Below are 25,281 nucleotides of genomic sequence, written 5' to 3' on the forward strand. Positions count from 1 at the left end.
CAGGATGAGTACAAGCTGCCACATTCATGATCTCTAAGAGAGCTGTGTTTTACAAGGACAATACAAATAGATTGCACACAATAGGGCTTTTGTGTGCAGACAAAGCAGGGTTCAGTACCAAGACTGCAGCTATGGAACAGAAGACATCATGGGAATTGTCATATGGGATCAGACCTAAGTCCCCCTATTCCAGTGTCCTGTCTCTGGCAAGGGCCAGTGCTAGACCTTTCAGAAACTGGTGCAAGAACTCTTCAATAGGCCGGTGTGGGATAATCTGCCCCTGTGTAAATCTCATCCTTTTTTGGATAATTATGCTCAGAAAACTTTAGGTTTAATAGCCTTTTCATAATTTTATTTAGCAATCATAACTCTGTATGATTACTCATGCTGCCGGCTGCAGCTCTTAGACATTGCTGTTTTTTGCTGCCACATGGCTCATCCAGATGGGGCTCCATTTCAAAAGGACCCCGCCAGCTTCAAAATCCCCTTATTCCTATCAGTAGACAGGAATAAGGGGATTTTGAAGTTCCCAGGGTCCTTTTGAAAGGGACCCCCATCTCGACAAGCCGCACGGCAGCGAAAAGCAGCAATTTCTATGATCCGCGGCCAGCAGCATGCTAATGAGGCCCTGAATAGGCATTTGAGCGCCTCATTAGTAATCTTCGAAATGGCCATTTGCATGGCCATTTTGAAGATACGGGCTAGTGTAGACACGACCATTGTGTGTAAAAATATTTCTTGTGTTTCCCACTTTTTAATATTATTGAATGTCCCCTTCTTCTTGTGTTCCAAGAAATACAAAAGTTCCCATTATCCCTTCTCTGGACCATTCATTATAGACACAATAAACTGCCTGCTGATGTTAATAAATGCAAAGTAATGCATATTGGAAAACATAATCCCAGCTATGCATATAAAATGATGGGAACTGAAGTTATCACTTGAGAGACCTCTTGGAGTCATTTGCTAGTTCTCTGAAAACATCCACTCAATGCTCAGCAGAAGTCAAAAAAGCAAACAGATAGTTAGGCATCCTGAAGAAAGGGATAGAAAAGACAGATGAAATCTTATTGCTTCTATATAAATGCATGGTATGCCACCTCTTGAATACCGCGTACAGATGTGGTCACTTCATCTCAAAAAGATATCTTGGCATTGGAAAAACTTCAGAAAAGGGTAATGAAAATGGTTAGGAAATGGAACAGCTGCAATTCAAGGAAAGATTAATAAGACTGGGACTTTTCAGCTTGGAAAAGAGACAAGTAAGGGTGATATGACAGAGGTCTATAAAAGCATGACGAGTGGAAAATGTGAATAAAGATTTATTTACTCCTTCTCCTAATGCAAGAATTAGGGGTCACCCATTGAAATTGATAGTGGGTAGGTTTAAAACAAACAAAAGGAAGCGCACCTTCACATACCACACAACCAACCTGTGGAACTTGTTGCCAGAGGATATTGTGAAGTCCAAGACTGTAACAATTTTTCAAAAAGAGCTAGATCAATTCATGGAGGATAGCTCCATCACTGGTTGTTAAACAAGGTGGGCAGGAATGTAACCCCAGACTTTGCCAGAAGATGGAAGTGGGCAGCTGTGGATGGATCACTTGTTCTTCTTCGAGTGTCCCCGTGGGTGCTCCACAATAGGTGTCGGGCTCGCCTGGCGCCGCAGATCGGATCTTCCAAGCAGTTTCTGCTGGACCGCACATGTGCCGGCGCGCGCCGCTCCCTTGCGGGCTCCTGGCCACGTGCGCGATCCGGTCCCCTCCAGTTCCTCTTAACCGCCGTCGGCTGCAGACGAAATCCGAACTAGGCTAAGGCCAAGTTAGCGTAGTCAATGGTTTTAACTGTTTTTTCTTTAAAGTTTTCAAGTTCTTAGGCTACTGCAAGTTAGCCAGTTGTTATTTTTCAAAAAAAAAAAAAAAACAACAAGCGGGACGGCATTCAGTCCAGTCCCAGTAACAAGCGGAACACTGGAGGCCAGGAGCCTAGGGCCATCAGCCCTCTTGCCGCGGCAGGCTATCGGAGAAGGGGAAAAACAGCACAGAGAAGGTGCTAAGTACCCATTAACAACTGAAAGACTCACCAACAATGTCCTCTTCAGGATTTAAGAAATGTGAGTCCTGCCGAGAGGCAATGCCAGCGTCTGATGGGCACAGTCTCTGCATAAGGTGCCTGGGGGAGTCCCATGTCACGGAGAAATGCTCCTTCTGTGCAAAACTAACAGCCAGAGCAAGGAAGGACAGGGAGATGCGGCTTAACATGCTGCTCTTCGACAAGGCCCTCCAGCCAGACGTGCTGGAGCGGCCGCAGCAGGAGGGACCCTCCGGGGCCCATAAAAGGAAAGCCGCCTCCCTCACCCCATCAGCACAAAAACGGAGGAAAGCCTCCCCAGCCCGATCCCTGCCGGCAGCAACAGCGAGCGGGACGGGAGGAGCGCGCAGCCCCCAGCCGCAGCAACAGCTGATCGGCGGTGGCACGGAGAGCCACGTGGAGGCGGCTCAGCCTCCGATAATCAAACAGCCGCCCTGCACAGCAGGCAGGGCGGCGGCTAAACAAGCGCCGGTACCGGCGGCACCGCAAGCAGCGGCACCGACCCCCGGGGAACCGGCGGTGCAGAGCGCGCAGGCACGCAGCCTGCAGGCACTGGAGGACGCCGCCCATGCGGCACTGCCCATGAGCGTGCCGAGCACGACGCGGACGGGGCCGAGATCCCCTACACATCAGGGGGCGGAGTTACCTCCTCAAGGGAGGGGGAAGGCTGCACACAAAACGAGGCACCGCAGCCCCTCTCCAGACAGGGCTGCGGAGTTGCTTTCTTTCAGCCCTCCACTTATGCTGCAGACTCCAACCAGAAGGCAGGGGTCCCCCCTAGCCTACCCGGAGCCCCCGTCTCCATTTTTACAACCAGCCTCGCCCTGGCTGGGACCACCTTCACCCTTCCTGGGGTTTGAGCTGCTGGAATACTATCCAAAATCGCTCTCTCCAGTGTCCCAGATCTCTCGACGATCTCGCTCCCCCAGACGCAGAGGGTATGCACCAAGGGGGTGGTCTAGGTCACCTTCCCAAGAACAGTGCCTATACTGCCATGGTCGCCCCTATCACGCGGGGCATAGACACCACCGGCAATCTACCAGGGAAAGATCTCCACAGACGATCTCGTATCCCCGAGGGCAATCGCGAACGGGGACAGAGACTCAAGTATCTCAGGGGGGACTGGTTATGGAACCCCGAGATTTTCCCTCGCAAGCCTCCAGCGAGAGGGTGTGCCATCACCAACAGGAACCGGAAGGATCCAGAGGGGCGTACCCCAGTGGTTCCTCGCTCTCCTCCCCGGACGAGGCTACGGCCCCGGGGGATGTCCATCCTCCGGACGATCTCAAACAGTTTCAAGAGCTGTTTAAGAGGGTGGCCTTCATGCAAGGCATCCAGACAGCAGAGGTGCAAGAGAAACACCATAAGCTCCTCAAAAATCTGAGACCTCCGGCCTCCTCCAAAATAGCAATACCGCTTGATGAAGCAATCTTGGAGTCCGCCACTACGATATGGCAGACCCCTGCGACTATTCCGCCTGTCCACAAGAGAGCGGATAAGAAATACTTCGTGCCGGCGAAGGGCATGGAGTTCCTGTTCAGCCACCCACAACCAAATTCCTTGGTGGTGGAGTTGTCGCAACAAAGATCAAAGACATCTCAATTTAAGACAGGGGGAACAGACAAAGATGCCAAGAAGCTAGAGCTGTTCGGCAGAAAGGTCTACTCCTCCTCCACTCTACTGTTGCGAATGGCAAATTACGCAGCTCATTTAGCGAACCATAATTTTGACAACTACACTAGGTTAACCTCCCTCATGGACTCACTTCCAGAGGACAAGAAACCGGTGCTCAAGGCCATCGTGCAAGAAGGCTACGCGGCCTCAAGCACGGGAGTTCAGATCACCCTGGACGTTGCGGACACAGCAGCACGTTCCACAGCTACGGCAGTGGTGATGCGAAGGGAGTCCTGGCTCCAGACTTCGGGTATACCGAGGGATCTGCAGGCAAAGATAGTCAATCTTCCCTTCGACTCGCAGAAGCTGTTTGCTGAATCAACTGACTCGGTCCTTCATTCCAGTAAAGATTCAAGAGCCACACATAGGACCCTGGGGATTTACACCCCTCCATACAGAAAGAAAAAGTACTACCCTCAACAAAGACGGTACCAGTACCAGCAACAGCGTCCCCAGTACCACAGGGGTTACGAGCAAGGGTGACATCAACAGCACCAGCAGTACAGAACTCCCAGGCGACGTTCACAACAGAGCCGTGCGTCCTCGGGGCAGGGCCAAAGGCCACAAGTTTGACACACAGATCCAGGGCTGCGCCATCACTACCATCGCACAAGGTCATCCGAAACGGCTATTCCACCATCGCCTCCGACCATTCTTCGACCAGTGGCAAAGGATCACCACAGACAAATGGGTGTTGGAGATCATAGCCACGGGGTACGCCATCCCCTTCCAGTCGCTCCCACCGCCACGACCTCCACCCAGGCCCCACCTCCAGGAGGCCTCCCACGTAGCGAGGCTCAAGCAGGAGGTAGACCATCTCATGCTCATAGGGGCAGTGGAAAGAGTGCCGGAGCAACTGCAAGGAAAAGGGTTCTACTCGAGGTACTTCCTCACGGAGAAAAAGACAGGAGGCTGGAGGCCCATCTTAGATCTTCAAGGCCTCAACCGGTACCTGCACAAGCAACGTTTTCGGATGATCACAATCGCCTCCATCCTTACGGCACTGGACGATGGAGATTGGTTTGCAGCCCTCGATTTGCAAGACGCATATTTTCACATAACTATCCATCCGGCTCACCGGCGATTCCTCCGGTTCATGGTAGGCAAAGAACATTTTCAATACAAGGTCCTACCGTTTGGCCTATCCTCGGCCCCCAGAGTCTTCACCAAGACCTTGGCAGTGGTGTCAGCCTACCTGCACAGACAGGGGGTATTTATATTCCCATATCTAGATGACTGCCTACTCAAAGGGGCCTTGAAGGAGAAGGTACTACGCATGATACACATCACAACAGGCACGTTCTCTTCGCTCGGCCTGGTTATTAATCTGGCAAAATCAAAGATGGACCCCACACAGGACATAGATTTCATAGGGGCACGCATAAATTCTATTACAGCGAGAGTATATCTACCAGAGACTCGCTTCAGGGCCATCGGCTCCCTCGTGCAGGTCATCACCTTCAGCCCTACGGTGCTGGTCCTGACGTGCTTACAGCTGCTGGGCCACATGGCAGCGGTGACGTTCATAGTACAGAACGCCAGGTTACACATGCGCAGCATGCAGCACTGGCTGGCGAGCGTATACAAACCGGCAGCACACACCGTTCACAGGGTGGTGTCGCCCACAGCAGAGGTGCGCAAATCCCTGCAATGGCGGGTAAACCCCAAGAACTTGCTAACAGGGGTACCCTTCCACCAACCACAAATATCGGTTTTTCTTACTACAGATGCCTCCCTCATAGGGTGGGGAGCGCACACGGGCGAAGAGGTGACTCAAGGGCTGTGGTCCTCCACGGAGCAGTCACTGCACATAAATATACTGGAGCTCAGAGCAGTGTTCAGCGCCTGCAGACACTTTCGAGACCATATACAAGGCAAAGTTGTCGGGATCAGTACAGACAATACCTCCACCATGTTTTATATAAACTGGCAAGGAGGAGCTCGGTCCCATGCCTTATGTGCGGAAGCAGTCCGGTTATGGAACTGGTGCATCGCCAACAATACAATCTTGAAAGCCTCGTACTTACCAGGCGCTCACAATGTGAAGGCAGACCAGCTGAGCAGGCGTTTTGCACTCACGCACGAGTGGCAGATCCGTCCCGATCTGCTACGACCGATTTTCCACGCATGGGGTTTTCCCCAGATAGACCTGTTTGCCACTCAACACAACAAGAAGTGCCCACGATTCTGCTCCAGGGCAGGACTGGGACGGGGGTCCCTGGGGGACGCATTCGCGATCTCGTGGAGGGGCCCCCTGATTTACACTTTTCCTCCCACAGTGCTGATTCTCAAAGTCTTGCAGAAAGCCAGGAGGGAAGGAGCCCGAATGATCCTGATCGTCCCAACGTGGGATCGACAGCAATGGTTCCCCTTACTCCTGCGCATGTCGGACCGTCCACCGATGCCCCTTCCAGTGGCGCCGGATCTGCTCACGCAAGCCCAGGGGTCCATAGTGCATCCGCACCCCCAAGGCCTGCGACTACAAGTGTGGTTAATCCATGGCTCAGCTCCCTAGAGAGCACATGCACGGAGGAAGTGCAGCAAGTCCTAGAAAGTAGCAGGAGGACTTCCACCAGGAAGGCCTACAAGCAGAAGTGGACTCACTTCACGGCATGGTGTTCTACCAAACAGCTGGCCCCCCTTTCGGTGCCTATACCTGTAATATTAGAGTATTTACTGGACCTCAAGAGAGGAGGACTCTCACTATCCTCGTTAAAGGTCCACCTTGCCGCCATTTCGGCGTTCAGACACGAGGAGGAAGGGCACACGGTGTTCGCCCATCCCATGGTTACCAGGTTCCTCAAAGGGTTGGTAAACCTATACCCCCCTCGGAAACCGCTTCCACCTTCGTGGAACTTGGACCTGGTGCTTAACGGGCTAACGGGACCACCGTTCGAGCCCTTGGCCACGGTTTCCCTCCGCCTCCTTACGATAAAGACGACCTTTCTTCTCGCAATTACGTCAGCTCGCAGGGTGAGCGAGCTTGCGGCAGTTATGGCAACGCCACCCTGCACTGTTTTTTCCAAGGAGGCGGTAATCATACGGCTGCATCCAGCCTTTGTTCCCAAGGTTTCCTCTGAGTTTCACATTAACGAACGTATTGTTTTACCCTCGTTTTATCCAAAGCCTCATAACTCTAACAAAGAGGCGCGCCTACACCTCCTGGACGTGAGGAGGGCGCTAGCCTTCTATGTAGACAGGACCAAGTCCTTCCGGAAAACGGATAGACTCCTAGTCTCTCTTGCTCCCAAATCGAAAGGAGAAGGTCTCTCTTCGCAGAGAATCTCGAAGCACATTGTATCCTGCATAAAAATGTGCTACGAACTCAAAAAGACTCCTTTACTGGCCACGCCCAGGGCTCATTCCACTAGGGCGGTGGCGGCATCAACAGCCTTTTTCAAGGGCGTTGCGCTAAAAGACATTTGCAGAGTGGCGACCTGGTCATGCTATGACACCTTCGCCAAACATTACGCCCTTCACAGGGTATTCCAAGAGGATACCCGTCTCTCGACAGCGGTCCTCTCGGGGACAAGCTGCACATAATCCGATTACCCACCTCCTATCTTGGGTTACTGCTGGGTAGTCACCTATTGTGGAGCACCCACGGGGACACATCTCGAAGAACCACCGTTACTACGGTGAGTAACCTGTCTTTTCTCTGTTCTGTTCTTTCCCTCTGGAGCACCTGGCTCTGGCCACTGTTGGAAGACAAGTCTGGCAAGTCCTTACTGTGCTTTCTGTGCGCTCGCTTCTCCTCTGCTAGCTGTCTGATCCTCATCTCGCCCTTCTGAAGGCCCTTGTGTAACCCCTGCCTCCATCTGCTGCGGTCGTCTGCTAGTTCTTCCCAGTTGTCCAGCTCGATGTCTGCCTCTCTGAGGTCTCTCTTGCAAACATCTTTGTAGTGCAATTGGGGGCGTCCGGGAGGTCTTTTGCCAGAGGCTAGCTCACCATACAGGATGTCTTTTGGAATCCTTCCGTCATTCATCCTGTGGACGTGGCCAAGCCAGCAGAGCTGACGCTGCCTGAGGAGGGTGTGCATGGTTGGGATTCCAGCTTGCTCGAGGATGGCGGTGTTGGTCACTCTGTCCTTCCATGATGCGGGGGGTGGTAAATGGACCTTTGGTCAGACCCAATGTGGCCATACTTGTGTTCTAAAAAGCAACAGTGAAATATTTTGAATATTTCAGAACAGTTCTTTTTTTACTTCAAATTGTTTCAATTCAATGAATTTTTAAAAAAAAAATCATTTGGCTCAAATCAAACCAGCTTTCCCCCTCCCCCAGATCAGTTATTCACTCATTTCTAATTACCAACAACAAAAGAGTCTGGTGCCAAGAAGAAAGTTGAGATTGGTTTAAAAATCATAAATATTTTTAATTGGGGTTATTTTTGTTTGGCTTCTGGTGTCTCAGCTTATTAAATGGACTTAAGTCACATTATCAGCTTTTCTCCACAATTATAACTTGGTGCATTAAGTAACACACCAGCTATCCCGAGAACCAAGATAAAATTCACACAGACTGGCAATACTAATTAAATATGTGGACTTGATGTTCAAGTGGCTTGGTGAATCCCATGGCTGCATCATGCAGGTCAAATTAGTTGATGTGGTAGCTCTCTTCTGGCCTTGAAATGTATATATCTATGAGCATGTTAACACATTTTAAACTATGACTTAGTTTTCCAGCATAGAAGAACCTTTCGTTTGCAAACACATCATGCTGGCTCTAAATGCTAAGGCTTAGATCCACAATGAAAGACACATTAGAAAAACCTTGAAAGATCTCCTAAGTGATAATAGTTGACAAACATTTGAAAGGATGTAAAACTGACCCCTTGGACAATGTTATGCAGATTGCTACAAAGCAGAATAACTAAGAGTAATGGGTTGAAATTAAGAAAAGATAACTTGAGCATGAATATCAGGAAACAAATTCCTAACACACAGATCTAGTTGGGATTGTGGAACAATCTCCAGTGGCTGTTTAAAACTGAATGACCTCCAATGGCTATTTAACACACTGAAAAATATGCTGTGAAGCGGTAGTCACCAACTGATTGATCACAATCAATCACAGCACCCCATATCCTATGCTGCACCCCTGATGCAGCCGCAACTTAGAGCCAGCACCCCAGTCTCCTTATGAATCCCAAACCTGTATGCCAGCTCTCACCCCCTCTCCCTGAGCCAACACTGTGCACCCCTTCTTGCACCCAACCCTTATTCTGTATCCCAAGCACCTCCCTTACCCTGACCCTCATTTCAGAGCGGGCACACCATACCCCCTCCTGCATTTCAACCCCCTGATCCGCTTCTCAAAGCCAGTACCCCAGACCCCCTTGTGTACCTCAAACACCTGCTACAGCACTGACCTCCCTCTGAGAGCCAGCACCCCATATCCACTTCTACATCCTAAATCCCCTCCTGTATCCCAAGCACGCGCCCCACCCCATCAGAGTTAGCAACGCATACCCTCTCCTGCATCCCAATCCCCAGCCCTGAGCCACCTCCAAAAGTCAGCACCCCGCCCAAACCTCCTCCTGTACTTGAACCCTCTGCCCTATCCCTGAGACCCCCTGCTCCCCAATCCACGTCTGAAACCTCAAACCATTGCCCCAGCCTGGAAAAAGTGAGGGTGTAGAAAATTGAGTGACCAAGATACAGATGGATGGAGCCTCAGGGAAGGGCAGAGTTGATCTTAAGTTACCCTTCAATTCAGAAAGTGATGGTGGGCATAAAATGGTTGGGGACCACTGCTGTGATGTATACTAGTCAGGAGATGATTAGATGCTATAATAGGTCATTTTTCTCCCTGGGGCAGTAGAGGCTACCAATAATTAATCTTTCATCAGTAGGATTATTCATGGAGCAAGGTAGTGCCCCACCTCAGCAGGATATCAGAATTGGGTCTACCTCAGTATTCACTGCTAAGATTGGTCCATGCTTAACAGTTTTGCCCTCACAGCTGTGGCAATTAGAAGTTGGCGGAGGATGGAGAAGCTGAGGAGATTATACTCTCACAGAAATAGCTATGCTGGCAAAAGCCTTTATGTAGATGCAGTTATTGGGGTGTGGGGGCAGGGGGAATCCCAATCCAGATCAGGAAAGGATGTCAGAATTTGCAAACAGGAAGACTATTGTTTCTCTTTTGGAATACATTTATATCCTGAATTAGAAATCGTGTGGCCAGACACTGCCCTGGAAACAGTCAAATGAGAGATGTGAGGACCCATTGGGCCAAATTCTGCACTTAATTACATGGGTGTAAATCCAGAGGACCTCCATCAGCATCACAGATGGTCCAATTCTGCCACCTCTATTCACTTTGGCTGTGTCTAGATTGCCGATACCTGTCGGCAAAAGATACGTGAAATGTGCACCACATTTGCATATCTCTTGATGACTGCTGTGTCCAGAGATGCTTACCTGACATTTGGTCCATCTGTACAGGCCCAAGTGTCAGGAAAACCCCCTTTGTCAAGACATCTCTTCTTCTTCATGGAACGAGGTGCACAGAGATGTCGATAGAAGGCTCCGATGTGGCAGACTTCTGCTGAGAGACCTCTGGTCATGCCACAGAAGCCTGAAGTTTAGAAGTAGACTTTGAGTAATACAATATTATATAAATTATATTATATTATATAAATAATACCCTTCAGGAAAGGCAGGCAGAATCAGAGTAATGTATCAGAGAGGCCTGAGCATCCAGATACTTGACTCTCTTTTATCACATTTAATTATCCTGATCATATTTGTTAAGAAGTGGGATTGTGCCTACATGTTGCAGTGACTACCTCGGCTTAATCAAGGAATTCAGAAAAGCTATAGAAAATATGGAAAGGCTTTTACAATACATTTTAACTCATATGGTGGTTTGGCTTCTCCTTTCACTGTGGAACAATTTCTCTGATTCTGGAAGCCCAGCAGGGTGCCATTAATTGCTATAATTGTGGCACTCCAATTAGGAGTGCACACAAGTCAGCATTTTTGTATTGGTTGACACATTCAGTAGAAATAATGATGAGAGAATGGGCCAGATTCTCCTCTTATGTACAGTGGTTTGATTCTGGTGTTACACTGTTGAAGTCAGTGGAATTCCTGTTCATTTACAACTGTTGAAACTCAGGCTGTTTCAGAAAATCATCTTAGCTGGGACATATGGCTTGTTCTGAGCAAACCAGGCCACAACCTCAAGCAGACGTAAGTCAACTTCACTGACTCAAATGGAGGGCCACCTGTTTACACCAGCTGAAAGTCAGGCCCCTCATGTCTGGCTTAAGTAGAGTCCATTCTTTTCATGGTGTGAAACTGAAGTCATTGTTTTGTAAATCTTTTAAACCATGTGCTTGTGGAGTGTGGCAGCTGCCATAACACGAGCCCAAATGTATTTGTAACAGGATGATCTGCCACTCAAAGGGGCAGAAGGCCTGGGACCAGCCAGCTAGCCCTGTGAACTCCTTTAAGAACAGGTGATTAGGCCTTCTTTGGCAAAAGGAAGAGAGGGTAGAGGGGCACCTAGGAATTGTTTTGTCCCAGTTGTCACAGGTGCATAGCCTGGGGTGTGGGTTGTCAGCCAGGACCCTGCACATGGGACTGGCAGCCCCCAGGAGCCAAGTGGCTGGGACCTTGAGGTTGGCAGCCAGGTGGGACTCCTGGCCAGCAGTTGGGACCCTGCATATGTGTCCAGCTGCTGGGTCAATAGGGAGAGCAATAGAACCCACAGGGCTGGGTGCTAAGTGGGACCCTAGGCCAGCAAAAGAGCCCCTGTGTGTGGGGCCTGTGGCACACCAGGACCCATGGCTGATACCCTGAGCAGCAGAGTTGTGGGACTCATAGCTTGTGCACGTGGTTTGTGCTCGTGGCTTGTGCTCATGGCTTACGCTATCTGCAGCACCTCCCACACCTCTGCTTCCTGCACTGATGATTATGTATATTCTTCCAGTACATAAATAGTGCAATTAAAACCCAAGAGTCTTTTAGAATGTGAAAGACTAGAAAAATCTGCCATTCTGTGTGTGGGTGTATTTATTTTTGCTGCTTAGATGGCAACTGCTTCAAAATAGATACAGGTTCGACTTCTCAAATCCGATGTCTGACAACATCAGTGGTCAGGCACGATCACGGATGTTGCAGGACCAGAGGGTCCCAGGGCTGGGGCAGACCTGCATCAGTGGAGCTGGGGCTGGATCCATAGCAGTGGACGGCAGCCTGGCCTTGGTTAGAGCTGGAGCCCCCACTGTCCCAGCTATAGTGGGGAGCGGTGTAGAGCCCCTTCTGGAGCGTGGGGCTGGGGTTAGAGCCCCTGCTGGAGCCCCCCACAAAGCCCTTGCGAAAGGAGGAAGAGGGAAGGTGGGGAGCAGAAGCCACCAAGGCCCAATGACTTGCAAGCCAGCGATGAGCACTGGGGCCCCGGTGGCTGGGGAACTGGTCGGTGAGCAGCGGAGCTGGGAAGCCAGAGATCCAGCAGGAAGCAGGCCAGGGATCCGCGGGCCCAGAACCAGCTGGGGAGCTGCAGAGCTGGGAAGCTGTGAGCCAGGGAGCTGCCAGGGAATGAGCTGGGGAGCTGCAGGGCCAGGAGCTGCCAGGGAACTGTGAGGAGAGGAGGCAGGGAGCCAGGTGGGAAGCTGCAGGACTGCGAAGCCACAAGCTGGGGAGCGACTGGGGATCATGGAGCTGAGAAACCTGTGTGAAGTCTGGAAAGGGGCTGGGGCTGGTGGGGCAGGATAGGAGTCCCAAGGGCATTGACCACCCCGGTCCTACAAAATCTCTCATCTGGGACTGGTCAGGTCCCAAGGGTGCTGGATGAGGGAGGTGCAACCTGTACCATTATTCCATACTTTGAAAACAACTGTACAGAGTAGCAAATAGGAGACTCTTTTCCCAAACTTTCGGGTTCAACCAAGTCCCACATGATTCTGATCCAGTAAAGTGATTTAGGTATTGGAAGAAAAGTAAATGCAAAAGATTACTTTTATATCCAAGGGTAGGATACCAGCTTGTGAGCAACTGAATTGGTGGGATGTATCTGTAAATGTTGTTTGAAAAGATTGTAAAAATAATCACAAACACAAAATAATCATGAACATTTTCTTAAAATAGGGTTAAAGTTAGTAGAAAAATCAAAGAATTGCATCGCGCTTTCTCACTGGTTCAGCACCCTCCCACTTTTGTGTGTGTGTGTGTGAGAGAGAGAGAGAGAGAGAGTGTACGATTGTTTAATTTTTTTTCATCACAAACTGGTAACATTCCAGTCAGCTATTCTTGCAGCTGCTACTGTTGCTTCATTTAGAGTTTCTTTTCTCCTGTCTAATGGTCCTTACCTGGTGAAAAGGCAACTGAGGTAGAGCGCAACATCCTCCAGATCTACCTGTTCCTCTTTATTCCCATCAGCAAAACTCTTGTGCAGTAAACTTTGGTTCTCAGTTACTGTGACCAACTCTTTGGGCTTCCTGATTGTCCCCTTCAGTCTACGCCAAAAGTTGTCACACAAATCCTTTTCCTTAGTCATGTCTGCAACAACACCCAGTCTCTTAACTGGCTTCTCCTCACCCTCTACGTAGAATTCGGGTACCATGTCCTTGCTGTAAAGGCTCTGCATAACCAATTTCACTTTGGTTATTTCCTGTCCACTCTGTCCTCCTTTGATTCCCCGGCCCACCCAATTTGTTCCAACCAAGCTTCCAACTTGATATCCCCCTCATGTTCTCCCACTCTTGCCTCCAACTGCCTCTTATGCAACGAACCTCTTCAAAGAGTCTTCAGAGCTTCCCCATTCCTTAAATATGTTCATCTCTCCCAGTAGACTTGCAAACTCTGGTCCATTCCTCAGTGAAGTATTCATAATCCTCATTATTTTTTGAAAAAAAGAAACACTTTAGTCTAGCAAAACAAAAATTCAGAGGGGCTATAATTGTTAGGTATTGGTATATTGGTGTTAATCACCGAAGAGGGAGAGGAATTGTTTCAGTTAAAGGACAATGTTGGAATAAGAACATAAAGGCTGTGTCTACACTACGAGATAAAATCGATATATAGTAAATTCGAATACTTAATCTCGATATTATGAATTTGAATAGTGTCCACAAAGCTTCTTGAAATTCAACCCCCTTTTCTCTGTGTCAAATCTCCACATCCCCATTGCCCTGTGCAAGTTTGACAGCGTATGCGCTGCATTGTGGGTACCTATCCCACAGTGCCTTAGTCCTGGTTGCTTGTGTGTGTTTCACGTTGGAATCCCAGAATTCCGAGCACTGTCCTAGAATTCGGTGCGTCAGTAACCGTGTGAAAAAAAAACTGGAGATCGCACCATTTCCTGCTGCAGCATTCCAGCACAAGCATGGATCCACGAATGCTCCAACTCATAGCACAGATTGTTTCAGCAACTAAAGTGGCTGTCACCCAATTTGTCCTTCAGTTCCAAAACTCAATGACACTTGTCTATCCTGGTGCTGCTGCTGCTGCTGAGGATGAGAATGGTGTTTTGGAACAGCAATTGTGCCAACTGCAGTCCAAGAACACAGAGCTGGTGGCTGCCATGAATGCATTGATGACAGTGGAGAGGCATTTTTGGACTTGAGAGACGAGCACACACTGGTTGGATCACATCGTTTTGGAGTCCTGGGATGACTACCAGTGGGTGCAGAATTTTCCCATGCCCAAGTCCACCTTTATGGAACTTTGCGATGTGCTGGTGCCCACCCTGAAGCACAGCAACACCAAAATGAGGCCAGCTTTAATGATAGAGAAATGAGTGGCAATTGCACTGTGGAAGTTTGCAACCCCTGACAGTTACTGGTCAGTGGCAAATCAGTTTGGGGTGGGCAGATCTACAGTGGGGTCCATGGTGATGGAGGTGGCCCATGCAATCTGTAGGCATCTCCTCAAGCAGACCATGACCCTAGGAGAGGTACAGGCCATAGTGGATGGCTTTGTTGCCCATGGCTTTCCTAACTGTGGTCGGGCAATAGATGGCACACACATTCCCACTGTGGCCCCATCTCACTTGGCCTCAGAGCATATTAATCGAAAGGGGTACTTCTCCATGGCCATGCAAGGGTTGGTAGATCACAAAGGCTGTTTTACCAACATCAGCATTGGCTGATCAGGGAGAGTTCATGACGCGCACATATTCTGAAATTCAGAACTGTACCGAAAGCTCCTGGATGGGGCTTTTTTCCTTGATGGGAAAATCAAGATTGGTGACGTGGAGATGCCCATTGTTATATCGGACGACCCTACTTATCCTCTGCTTCCCTGCCTGATGAAACCCTACACAGGAGCCCTGGGCCCTAGCTAGGAAAACTTTAATTACAGATTGAGCAGGTGCAGAATGATCGTGGAATGCACCTTTGGACTTTTGAACGTGAGGGTCAGATGTTTATTGGCCCGTTTGGATGTTTCTGAAGCTAATGTCCCCACTGTTATTACAGTGTGCACTGTTTTGCACAACAGACATGAATCAAGGCAGGAGACTTTCCTGTCTGCCTGGAATTCTGAAGTGGAGGCAATAGGCAGGGCTTACTTGCAACTGTCCATGCTGCCATCGACCAGCCACGCTCAGGCTGCAGCCATAAGGGATGCTTTAAAAAACTGCTTTATGACTGATCTGTAATGCACGTAGTACCTACATATGTCTCTGCCATAATGCCAATAAATCAACTGTGCCGTAATGAATAAATGCTCTTTTTGGTGGGAGGGGTTAACGTAGTAAATGGAATGAGCTGTGCCTTCAGCACCGCCCCACCCCACCCGGTTCCCTCAGCCGCACGTCTGCTGCAGAGAGAGGAGTTTCACTGCCCACCTGTGCCCTCAGCGACACTGCCCCTCCCTTCAACCACCCATTCCCTCAGCCGTGCGTCTGCTACAGACCAGGGAGTTTCACTGCCCAGCTGTGCCTTCAGCGGCACTCCCTCTCACCCCACCTGCCCATTTTGATTTGTGTCTCCCCCCACAACTCCTTCAGGACAAGAAATCACACCGAGCTCAAAGGAATGGTTTCGTTTTCGGGGGAGGAGAGGTTTAAGCGGGCAGGAAAAGAAGCCTTCTCAAGGGTGCTTGAATAGCCTTTTGCAGTGACCTTGGGGCTGGAGCGGCAGGATGGCCTTGCCCTCCCTCTCCACATGGGGACCCCGATGATGGGGGGTGGGTGACCTCCTCTAAGGGGACTTGTCCAGGGGGCCGCGAGGATGGGGGCGGGATCTCTGTCTGCTCAGTAACAGCCGTTACGAGCTTTGAGGCAACCTCCATCTGCTTTGCCGTGACCTCAAACTGCTTTGCCACAGCCTCATTCGTCTTTGACAATTGCTGCTGCTACAGGTCAAGCATTCTCTTGTTTAAGTTTACTTGACTCTGACCCTGCTCAGCTGTACTGTGACGCCACTGAGCAGTGCCCTTTGTCAATTCTTGTGCTCTGTATGAGTGCTGCAGGATCATATCTTGTTTGCATTTCCTGCATCTTCTGGTTTTCTTTGCAATGCTGGACACTGGGTCTAGAAAATGAATGTCAAAATTAAGATACAATTCACATAATGTGCTTTGAAGTGCAATGGATGGGTCTTTCTGGCTATGTCTACGCTAGCCCCCAACTTTCGAAAGGGGGATGCTAATGAGATACTTCAGCAGATGCTAATTAGGTGCTGCCATGAATATGCATTACCTTGTTAGCATAATGCCATCTGTGGAAATTCGAAAGTGCCACTTTTAAATTGTGCTCCGCCCGTGTAGTTGGGGGACTTTTGAAAGGACCCACCCCCAGTCTTCGAAAGCCCCTTCTTCCTATTTGGTTTTAGGAATAAGGGACTTTTGAAGACTGGGGGGTCCTTTCAAAAGGCCCCCATCTACACAGGCGGTGCGTGATTCAAAAGCGGCACTTTTAAATTGCTGCAGCCAGCATTATGCTAATGAGGCTCTACATATTTATGGATGCACCTCATTAGCATCTGCCGAAGTGTCTCATTAGCATCCCCCTTTCGAAAGGTGGGGGCTAGTGTAGACATAGCATGCAGAATAAAGACTCACCCAAACCACTTGCTTCAGAGGGCTCACACACCAGCGTGGAGGTGACCGCCGTGGAGGGGACTGCTGTGGAGGGTCCTGGCATGGAGGGGAACACTGGGGGGGGGGCCCGCTATGGAGGGGACAGTTCCAGGTCTATGATGAATAGCTCCAAGCTGTCTGGAACAACTTCCTCTGTCCCCTGCTCGTTGCTCCTTCATCCTTTCCATTGCCTTCTTCCTCCAGGCCACACTGTTCCTCTGTGCTCACTCTAGAATCCATACCAGGGCTTCCACAAGTATTGTAATTCAGTCCAGGCTCCGTTGTGGGGTCACTCCCCATAAGCATGTGGAGCTGTTGATAATAGTGGCAGGTCCGTGGAGCCATCCCTGACCACTGATTGGCTTCCTGGACTTTTTGATATGACTGACAGACTTCTTTAACCTTCACCTGGCACTGCATAGAGTCCTGGGAGTAATCTCAAGCTGCCATCTTGCACGCCATCTGATCATAGTTGGCCATGTTTCTTTTGGCCACGTGAAGTCTCTTTGCCACTGATTGGTTTCCCCAAATGGCAGTGAGCTCCAGAATCTCCTGGTGGGTCCAAGCTGGGGCTCTCTTGCGAGCCCAAGAAGTGTTAGTCAGATCACTACCCTGAGTGCTCATGACTGCATTACAGGACTATTGATAATTGCTACCAATGCGGTGCGATGCGATGGGCAAAGGGATTTTTTCATAATGGGCGCCCTTTTTATTTGCAGGGCTGGGCCGCTAAATTCCATTTCAAATTTTAATTCAAATTCAAATTCAATCCAAACTTCCTAGGCTAACTTTGACCTTCTTCCCACACACCTGACAGCAGTGCACAACGAAGCAGCCATACCTGGAGGCTCACCGCGTAGCTTTGTGGGATACATACAGGACATTTCTGGAGGCTAACAAATTCAAATTAAGGACATGGTGCCTCCACACTAGCCTTGATTTGAGTTTTTAAATTCAAGATAGACAGTATATCCATAATGTCCCGTAATGTCAATATTCTGTAATCAGCATTATGGTTCAGTAAATCGAGTTAATAGTATTATGTGTGAAGATAGTCATGTTTTAATATCGAGCTAAAGCCTTGACATTCGAATTTATCTCAAAGTGTAGACCCAGCCAAAGATATAAACTTGGCAGGAGTAAATTTGGGGTGATAGTTTCTTCATATGAAATAAGGTAATGTATTTACTCTATAACTGATCTTAGTTTGTGCTTAATCTATGTCTTCTCTGTAACTGATGGCCATATTTAGAATCTGTTGGCAATCTTAGTTTAAATGAAGGGGGTTTCTAACCCTCAGGAGTTAAGTTCTGCAGTAACCTCCCAATAGGAGTAACGTGGGCAAGAAACTAACCTGGCTTTCAGATGAAGCTAGATGAGTTTCTGAATGGGACTATGTGATGGGTTTGCCTGAGAAAGCAAGGGGCCTGGCCTCAGTGACCCTGGTGTCCCATGCAGCCCTGTCTTCCATCATTGGGGTATCTCCTTTTCTTTATTCCCATATTTGTGTGATGTCCCTCTGAGCTATGCGTTTCAGGAGGTTATCAGGAAGTAGGTGGTTAGCTGGGGACTCATAGCTCAACTGACTTCACTGGAGTTATGTCAATGTACATGTACCAAGGATCCAGCCCAGTGTTGTCTTACTTGTCTGGAATATGCCTGTCACACAATTGAAATTACAGATGTAATATAGAACAGTTACCTGTATCCTCTCTAATTCCTCCCACCTGTTGTTTGTCACACTTACTTTGTTGTAAGCAGTTTGGAGAAGACATTGTGAACACTCACACATGTGTATAGCGCAGTACCCTGGGGCCTTGGAACATAATAATAGCAAACTAATGTGCTATTCAGTTTTTCAGAATATATAAAAGGGAATCTTGAATTGACTCAGCAAGTGTCTATACTTTGGAGCCTGTACAGTCCACTCGCATCAATGCGGCCATCACCAACAGAAGGAGTTTTGCTGTTGGTGTAGGAATATCCCCTCCCCTAAGTACATTAGCTACGTTGACAGAAGCTCTCTCTCAGCACCATAACTGCTTCTGCACTTTTCGAGTTTCGTCAGTATAACTCTGTTAGCTAGCAGGTAATGAACTTTTGTGAGTAATCTGAGGAAGCGGGTCTTACCCACGAAAGCTCATTACCTAATCAATAAATTTGTTAGTCGTTAAGGTGCTACAGGACTGCTTGGGCTATGCCTACACTAGAAGCATCTGTTGATAGAAATTAGTTACCTTTGTCAACAGATTGCTCCACACAACTTGCTCTGTTGACAGAGGACTACTGCCAGACTGCACTACCCTCTGGTGACAGAAATCGGAATGGCAGCTCTGCAAACGCCTGCCCGGCAACCGGAAGCCCTCTCTGTTGACAAAAGTGTTTACACTGAACTTGTATCAACAGAATTCTCCAGTGTAGACAGAGCCCTTGTTATTTCTGAAGCTACAGACTAATGTGCCCACCCCTCAGGCTGCATCTACACTTGCATTCCTCTTTTGAAAGAGGCATGCAAATGAGGGCAATTGAAAAAGCAACTCAGGTGCAGATTTACATATCTGATGCCTCAATTGCATATTTTTCTTTCGAAAGAAGAAAAGCAGTGCAAATGCAGCTCTTTTGAAAGTAAACCCCATCTTTGAAAGAGCCCTTCTTTCCCTTTTTAATGGGAAGAAGGGTTCTTTCGAAGATGGGGTTTACTTTCGAAAGAGCTGCATCTATACTGCTTTTCTTCTTTCAAAAGAAGCTCTTTTGAAAGAAGAATATGCAAATGAGGCACCAGATATGTAAATCTGTGCCTCATTTGCATTTTCAATTTTCCTCATTTGCATGCCTCTTTCGAAAGAGGCATGCAAGTGTAGACGCAGCCTCAGAGTCTGTTAGTTAGAGCAATGATCCTTAACCACGTGTCCAGGGCCCCTGAGGGGATGCATACAGATTTCAGGGGGTCCACCCCAGCAGGGCTGGCATTATGCTTGCTAGAGTCCAGGACAGAAAGCCAAAATCCCACCATCCATAGCTGAAACCCAGGGCCACAAGGTCTGTCACCTGAGCTGGAGCTTTCATCGAAGCATCCTGTGGCATTTGGCCGTAGGCAACTGCACTGCTTATTACTTCCTGACATTGGCCCTGGCTTTTATATGAAGAAAAACAGTTGTGGCAATGGATTTTATAGCATGTTGCGGGGCAGAGGGAGCTCAATGAGAAAAAGGTTGAGAACCCCTGAGTTAGAAGGGAAGGTTTCTTCCAACCCCTGATCTACACGGCTGTGCCTGTACAACTTTTCAGTGTAGACCAAGCCCAAAAGACAAAGTAAAGGTTCGCAATCAATTCAGAAAAAAAAATACTGTATCTATTTAGCCAAAAATCCACTTAGAAATGGCCTCAAAGCTATTAGAGCCTTACACCGACCGCTCATTTACTGTGAGCATAAAATAATATGGATCTGCTCCTAATCTTTCGTGGAGGTTAAAGCCATCAGTGGCTATTAGCCAAGATAGGTAGGAATGGCGTCCCTTGCCTCTGTTCGTCAGAGGTTGGAAATGGATGTCAGGAGAGGGATCACTTTTGTGATTATTTGTTCCGTTCCTGCCCTCCAGAGCATCAGGCATTGGCCTCTCTTGGAGGACAAGATTCTGGGCTAGATTGACCTTTGGTCTGACCCAGTATGGCTGATCTTATGTTCTTATGTAACAGGTCCATGTCAGATCTATGTTATTCTAGAGTTCAGTGACAAGGAGGACTTGGTTAAATGTTCCAGTAGCTTTGGGACAAAGACATCAAACATTTTATCAACCCACCCAGAGCACTAAGGTCTTGTAAAGACTTTGCGAGAGTCTGTTTTAATTACCAAAGCAAAACCAAAAATTCATTTAGTAAAAAACATACAGAGAAATGCTGATGCTGTCTTTTTGGTCCTCACGTATTAATTAAGACTCCCAACACCCCTGTGAAGTAGCTAATTAGTACAGTCCCTACCTAACAGATGGGGAAATGTGGGTGTTTCAAGCTTCGTCTTTGGAAGCTTTGCTATTGGTTTCACTGGGCACAGGATCAGGAAGATAAGGAGCCTGAATCTGCATGCTGCTTCAGCACCTGTGCCTCCTGTTGCCTTGAATGAAAGTTGAAGCTGCTCAGAACCTTACAGGTTAACGTTATCTGCCACTTGCCTGTGGCCACAGAGGGAATCCCCATCAGAACAGCATTATAACTTGAATTCCTTGCTCTCAGGTTGTCCGAGTAAGAGAACACATTTCTTTTCCTATGTTCACTGATATCCCTGCTCTCACTCTGCCTCTCATCTGCTAGGGTGAGTTGGTGTATGTCAACTATGGACGTACTGAAGATTTTTTCAAACTGGAAAGAGAAATGGGAATTAACTGTACTGGAAAGATTGTCATTGCCAGATATGGGAAAATCTTCAGAGGAAATAAGGTAATGCATCTACTCTGTAATTGATATATAGTCTCAATTTGTGCTTACGATAGGCCTTCTATATTACTGACAGCCATATTGGGAGTCTTTTGGCAGACTTGGCATAATTGAGTTGCTTACCAAACTACACGTAAAGATACTTTATTAGTAGGAGCTATGCTAGCACATCTGTGGCAGAGTAAATAATTCAGTGCACTTGTTTCAAATTACTCTTCTTTACAGAGTGAGCTGTTCTTTAAATTGTGTCTAACATGTTGCTTCATTTTGATTTCCTCATATTAGTCCAGGATTAGCCCAACAGAGGATTCTTTCATTAAAAAAAAAGTGTATGGATTTCCTCAGATGCTTTAGACCCTGACTCAGGAAAGCACATAAACATATGCTTAATTTTAACTACATGCTTGAGTGCTTTCTTTCCTCAGTCAGGTCCATGGTCCATAGAAAGGCTGGACATGTCTGAGATCCTGTTTCTTTTAAAAAATTCAAGAGACTTCCATTTGAATCGGATTAGACCTTGCCAAACCTTTTAATAGAGATACCTAGATTTGTGATATTCTGTTGAAGAATATTTTCTGCCCATTGCAGTGACATCTGACTTATATGTATCATTTTCACAAATGAAAGATATAAGTAATAATGAGTGTTGATGAATTATTTCTGGAACACCAAGTGATCAACAAACCACCTGGATGGGAAAGGCTCGTGAAAATGAGAGAGTATTCTCCTCTTTTGTAGCATTCCCCTTTGGGATGTAGCACCACTAAGGCCTGAGAGTAACATTGACTTATTCTCACTAAAAGAAACAACAAATTATTTTTGTTGTACTATTTGGAAATGCTGCATGACTAGATCTGGTAGATTATGCTAAATTTGCTTACACAGATGCCTAGGACATAGGATTAAGGCAATCATTGTATGTCCTGGGAATGACTATGGTAAATTTTGACTAAAATGTCTGGACCTTACAACCTCAGGCTATGTCTACACTAGAGAGTTTTGATGACAAAATTGGTGAAGCATACACATTACACAGGCATTCTGTTGACAGTAAATCAACAGCATTCTGCCATTTCCCCAGGAGGCAGAATGCTACTCTCAATAGAGCTCTATTGACAGAAGGACAGTCTGGACATTCTGGGGGGCCTTCTGTTGACAGGAAAATACTCCATGATGCAGGGTGGCTGCCCTGGGGGACACCCTGTCCACAGCAAGCAGAGTTCTATGATCTCTGCCTCCAGCCATTCTTAAAGGTGCAGGGAACCCCGGAAAACCCATGGCAGGAAGCTGAGATCATGGAGGCAGCCCAGCAGCATGTTGTCTGCTCAACTCCATCAGAGCATTGGGTTAAAAGAAATTTGATGCACTTCAACAAGGAGAAGTGCAGGGTCCTACACTTTGGCTGGAAGAATCCCAAGCACTATTACAAGCTGGGGACTGACTGGCTAAGTAGCAGTGCAGCGGAAAAGGACCTGGGGATTACAGTGGATGAGAGGCTGGATATGAGTCAACAGTGTGCCCTTGTAGCCAAGGCTAATGGCATATTGAGGTGCACTGGGAAAAGCATTTCCAGCAGATCTAGAGAAGTTATTGTTCCCCTCTACTCAGCACTGGTGAGGCCACATCTGGAGTATTGCATCCAGTTCTGGGCCCCTCAGTGTAGAAAGGATGTAGACACATTGGAGTGGGTTCAGCAGAGGGCAACGAAAATGATTAAGGGGCTGGAGCACATGACCTATGAGGAGCGGCTGAGAGATTTGGGCTCATTTAGTTTGCATCAGAGAAGGCTGAGGGGGAATTTGATAGCAGCCTTCAAACTTCCTGAAAGGGGGCTCTAACGAGGATGGAGAGAGGCAGTTCTCAGTGATGACAGATGGCAGAACAAGGAACAATTGTCTGAAGTTACAGAGGGAGAGGTATAGGTTGGATATTAGGAAAAACTTTCACCAGAAGAGTGGTGAAACACTGGAATGTGTTGCCAAGAGAGGTGGTGGAATCTCCATCCCTAGAGGCTTTTAAGTCTGGGCTTGACATAGTCATGGCTGGGATGACTTAGTTGGGGTTGATCCTGCTTTAAGCAGCGGGCTGATGACCTCCTAAGGTCCCTTCCAGCCCTAGAATTCTGTGATTCTATACCCACTCCTAGCAGCATATTCCAGTGAGATGGCAGAGACTCAGGCATCTCATAACCCCCTGTCCCTCCCCATTGGGGAGGGGTTCAGAGAGCAGTGATGGGGTGAAGGGACGGGTCGTGGTGGGGATGGGGTAGGTCTGCAGGTCTGAGGCCCCCACTGGGGGTGCCCTGAGGAGGGTCATTGGGGGCCACGGGAGAAGCTCTCCCTCAGGGCCTCCCTGATCTGCAGCCTGTCCCTATGGGCTTGGCAGACCGGAACTGCGTCCAGCCACTCATAGACACAGCTCATGGCTGCACCCTATCCCCAGAGGAAGGCCCCCACTTTCCCTCCCCAATGTTGTGGAGGGCACAACATGCCACCTTTACTTGGGGGACATTGGGCTCCCCCACATCCAGACAGGTGAGGAGGCACCTGAAGCATGCCTTCAGAGGGCTGAAGGCACATTTGGTCTGCATCCATTCCGAGTTGAGCTGGGCATTAAAGAGTTCCTGGCTTCCTGAGGGGTGTCCCCCACAATGCAGAGTGTATGTTCACATCCCCAACTGCCAGTTCGCGGCAGGGGACAAAGGCGCCCAGCTGTGTCCTCCAGCACAGCTCAGAGTTGTGGAACACCCATGCGTCATGTGCTCGGCCTGACCGCCCAACATACACATAGATGAACTGTCCCCAGTTGTTGACCAGGGCCTGCAGCATGATGGAGTAATAATCCTTCTGGTTGATGACCCTGGCCGTGCTGTGGTCCAGACTGTGGATGGGAATGTGGGTCCCGTCAACAGCCCTGAAGCAGTTGGGGAACCCCAGGGTGTCGAATCCAGCCACGACCACATCCATGTCTGCAAGATGGATGACCCTCTGCAGCAGGATGGTATTGATGGCGTTCATGACCTGCAAGGGGAGGAAACCAAACACAGATGTCAGGGACTGAGGTAGGGGGCCCCTAGGCCCCAGTGGGCTCCCCTGCCTCCTTCCGCTCCTCTCCCCGACCCCGAGCTCTCCGGGAGCCCCACCGAGAGGCTGCCCCCATGGCAGCAGGGCTTGTGAGTATGAGACAGTTACAGACCCCCAGGCACGAGGCTCCCCCACCATCCCTCATATTGCTGACCCCACTTTCTGAAGGCCCCCTTGGATGGGACAACTCCCTTTCTCCCCTGTTCAGGGTCTTCAGCCCAAGAGTACCTTACCTGCATGAGGACAGCCCCAACGGTGGAGTTCCCCATGCCAAACTGGTTCCCAGTGGAGCGGTAGCTCTCAGGGGTGGCGAGCTTCCATAGAGCGATGATGACCTGCTTCTCCAGGGGGCTGGCAGGCTGCAGCCAGGTGTCCTGCCTCCAGAGGGTTGGGGTGAGCCAGGCACAGAGCTCCAGAAAGGTGTCCTTCCACATGCAGAAGTTCTGGAGCCACTGCTGGTCATCCCACTGCCCCATGACCAGCCGGTCCCACCAGTTGGAACTTGTGCTGTGCCTCCAGACCCACCTGAGCACCCGGGAAGTGAGAGCAACTGGGCCCATTCAGCAGCAGGGGCGTGCACTCGAAGTCGGTGCCAGGCGTGCTCTGCCAGAGGAAGAGGAGGATGGCAATGATGAGGTGCACCTCTGTGTGGGGCCAGCACAAGCCCGGAGGCTGCTCTGGTACCTTGGCTAACACGAAAGCACAAAATCTCTCTCAGCAAGTGTGTGAGCCCTGCTGTAGCAGCTGTGCTGTCCCTCGTGGAGGTAGGCAAGCCTCAGTATGGGCAGGGAAGGGTTGTCTGGGAGAGACCCTTTAAGGGAGCACCTCGCCAAGGCTCCTAGAAGGGCTTGCCAGCTGTGCAACCCTGTCTGGCAGGGTTCTGGAGGTCCTTCCATCAAGAGAGCAGCCAGGCTGTCTGGTCACTCTCTGTCAGCAGAGTGGATCAAAAGAGTAATCGTCTTT

At 48.9% G+C, this 25,281-nt stretch overlaps 1 protein-coding gene across 2 annotated transcripts in view; it reads left to right on the top strand.

Annotated features, from left to right (window-relative positions):
- The window catches only part of LOC142007335 (putative N-acetylated-alpha-linked acidic dipeptidase), a 79,526-nt gene that overhangs the window by 11,990 nt on the left and 42,255 nt on the right, over window positions 1–25,281 (top strand). For both annotated transcript variants that reach the window (XM_074983950.1, XM_074983958.1), the window contains exon 5: window positions 21,113–21,238. In XM_074983950.1, coding sequence (XP_074840051.1) covers window positions 21,113–21,238 — 126 coding nt within the window. The remainder of the gene's footprint in view (window positions 1–21,112; window positions 21,239–25,281) is intronic.

Source organism: Carettochelys insculpta, chromosome 1 (genome assembly GCF_033958435.1).
Source record: "Carettochelys insculpta isolate YL-2023 chromosome 1, ASM3395843v1, whole genome shotgun sequence".
Classification (NCBI taxonomy): Eukaryota; Metazoa; Chordata; order Testudines; family Carettochelyidae; genus Carettochelys; species Carettochelys insculpta.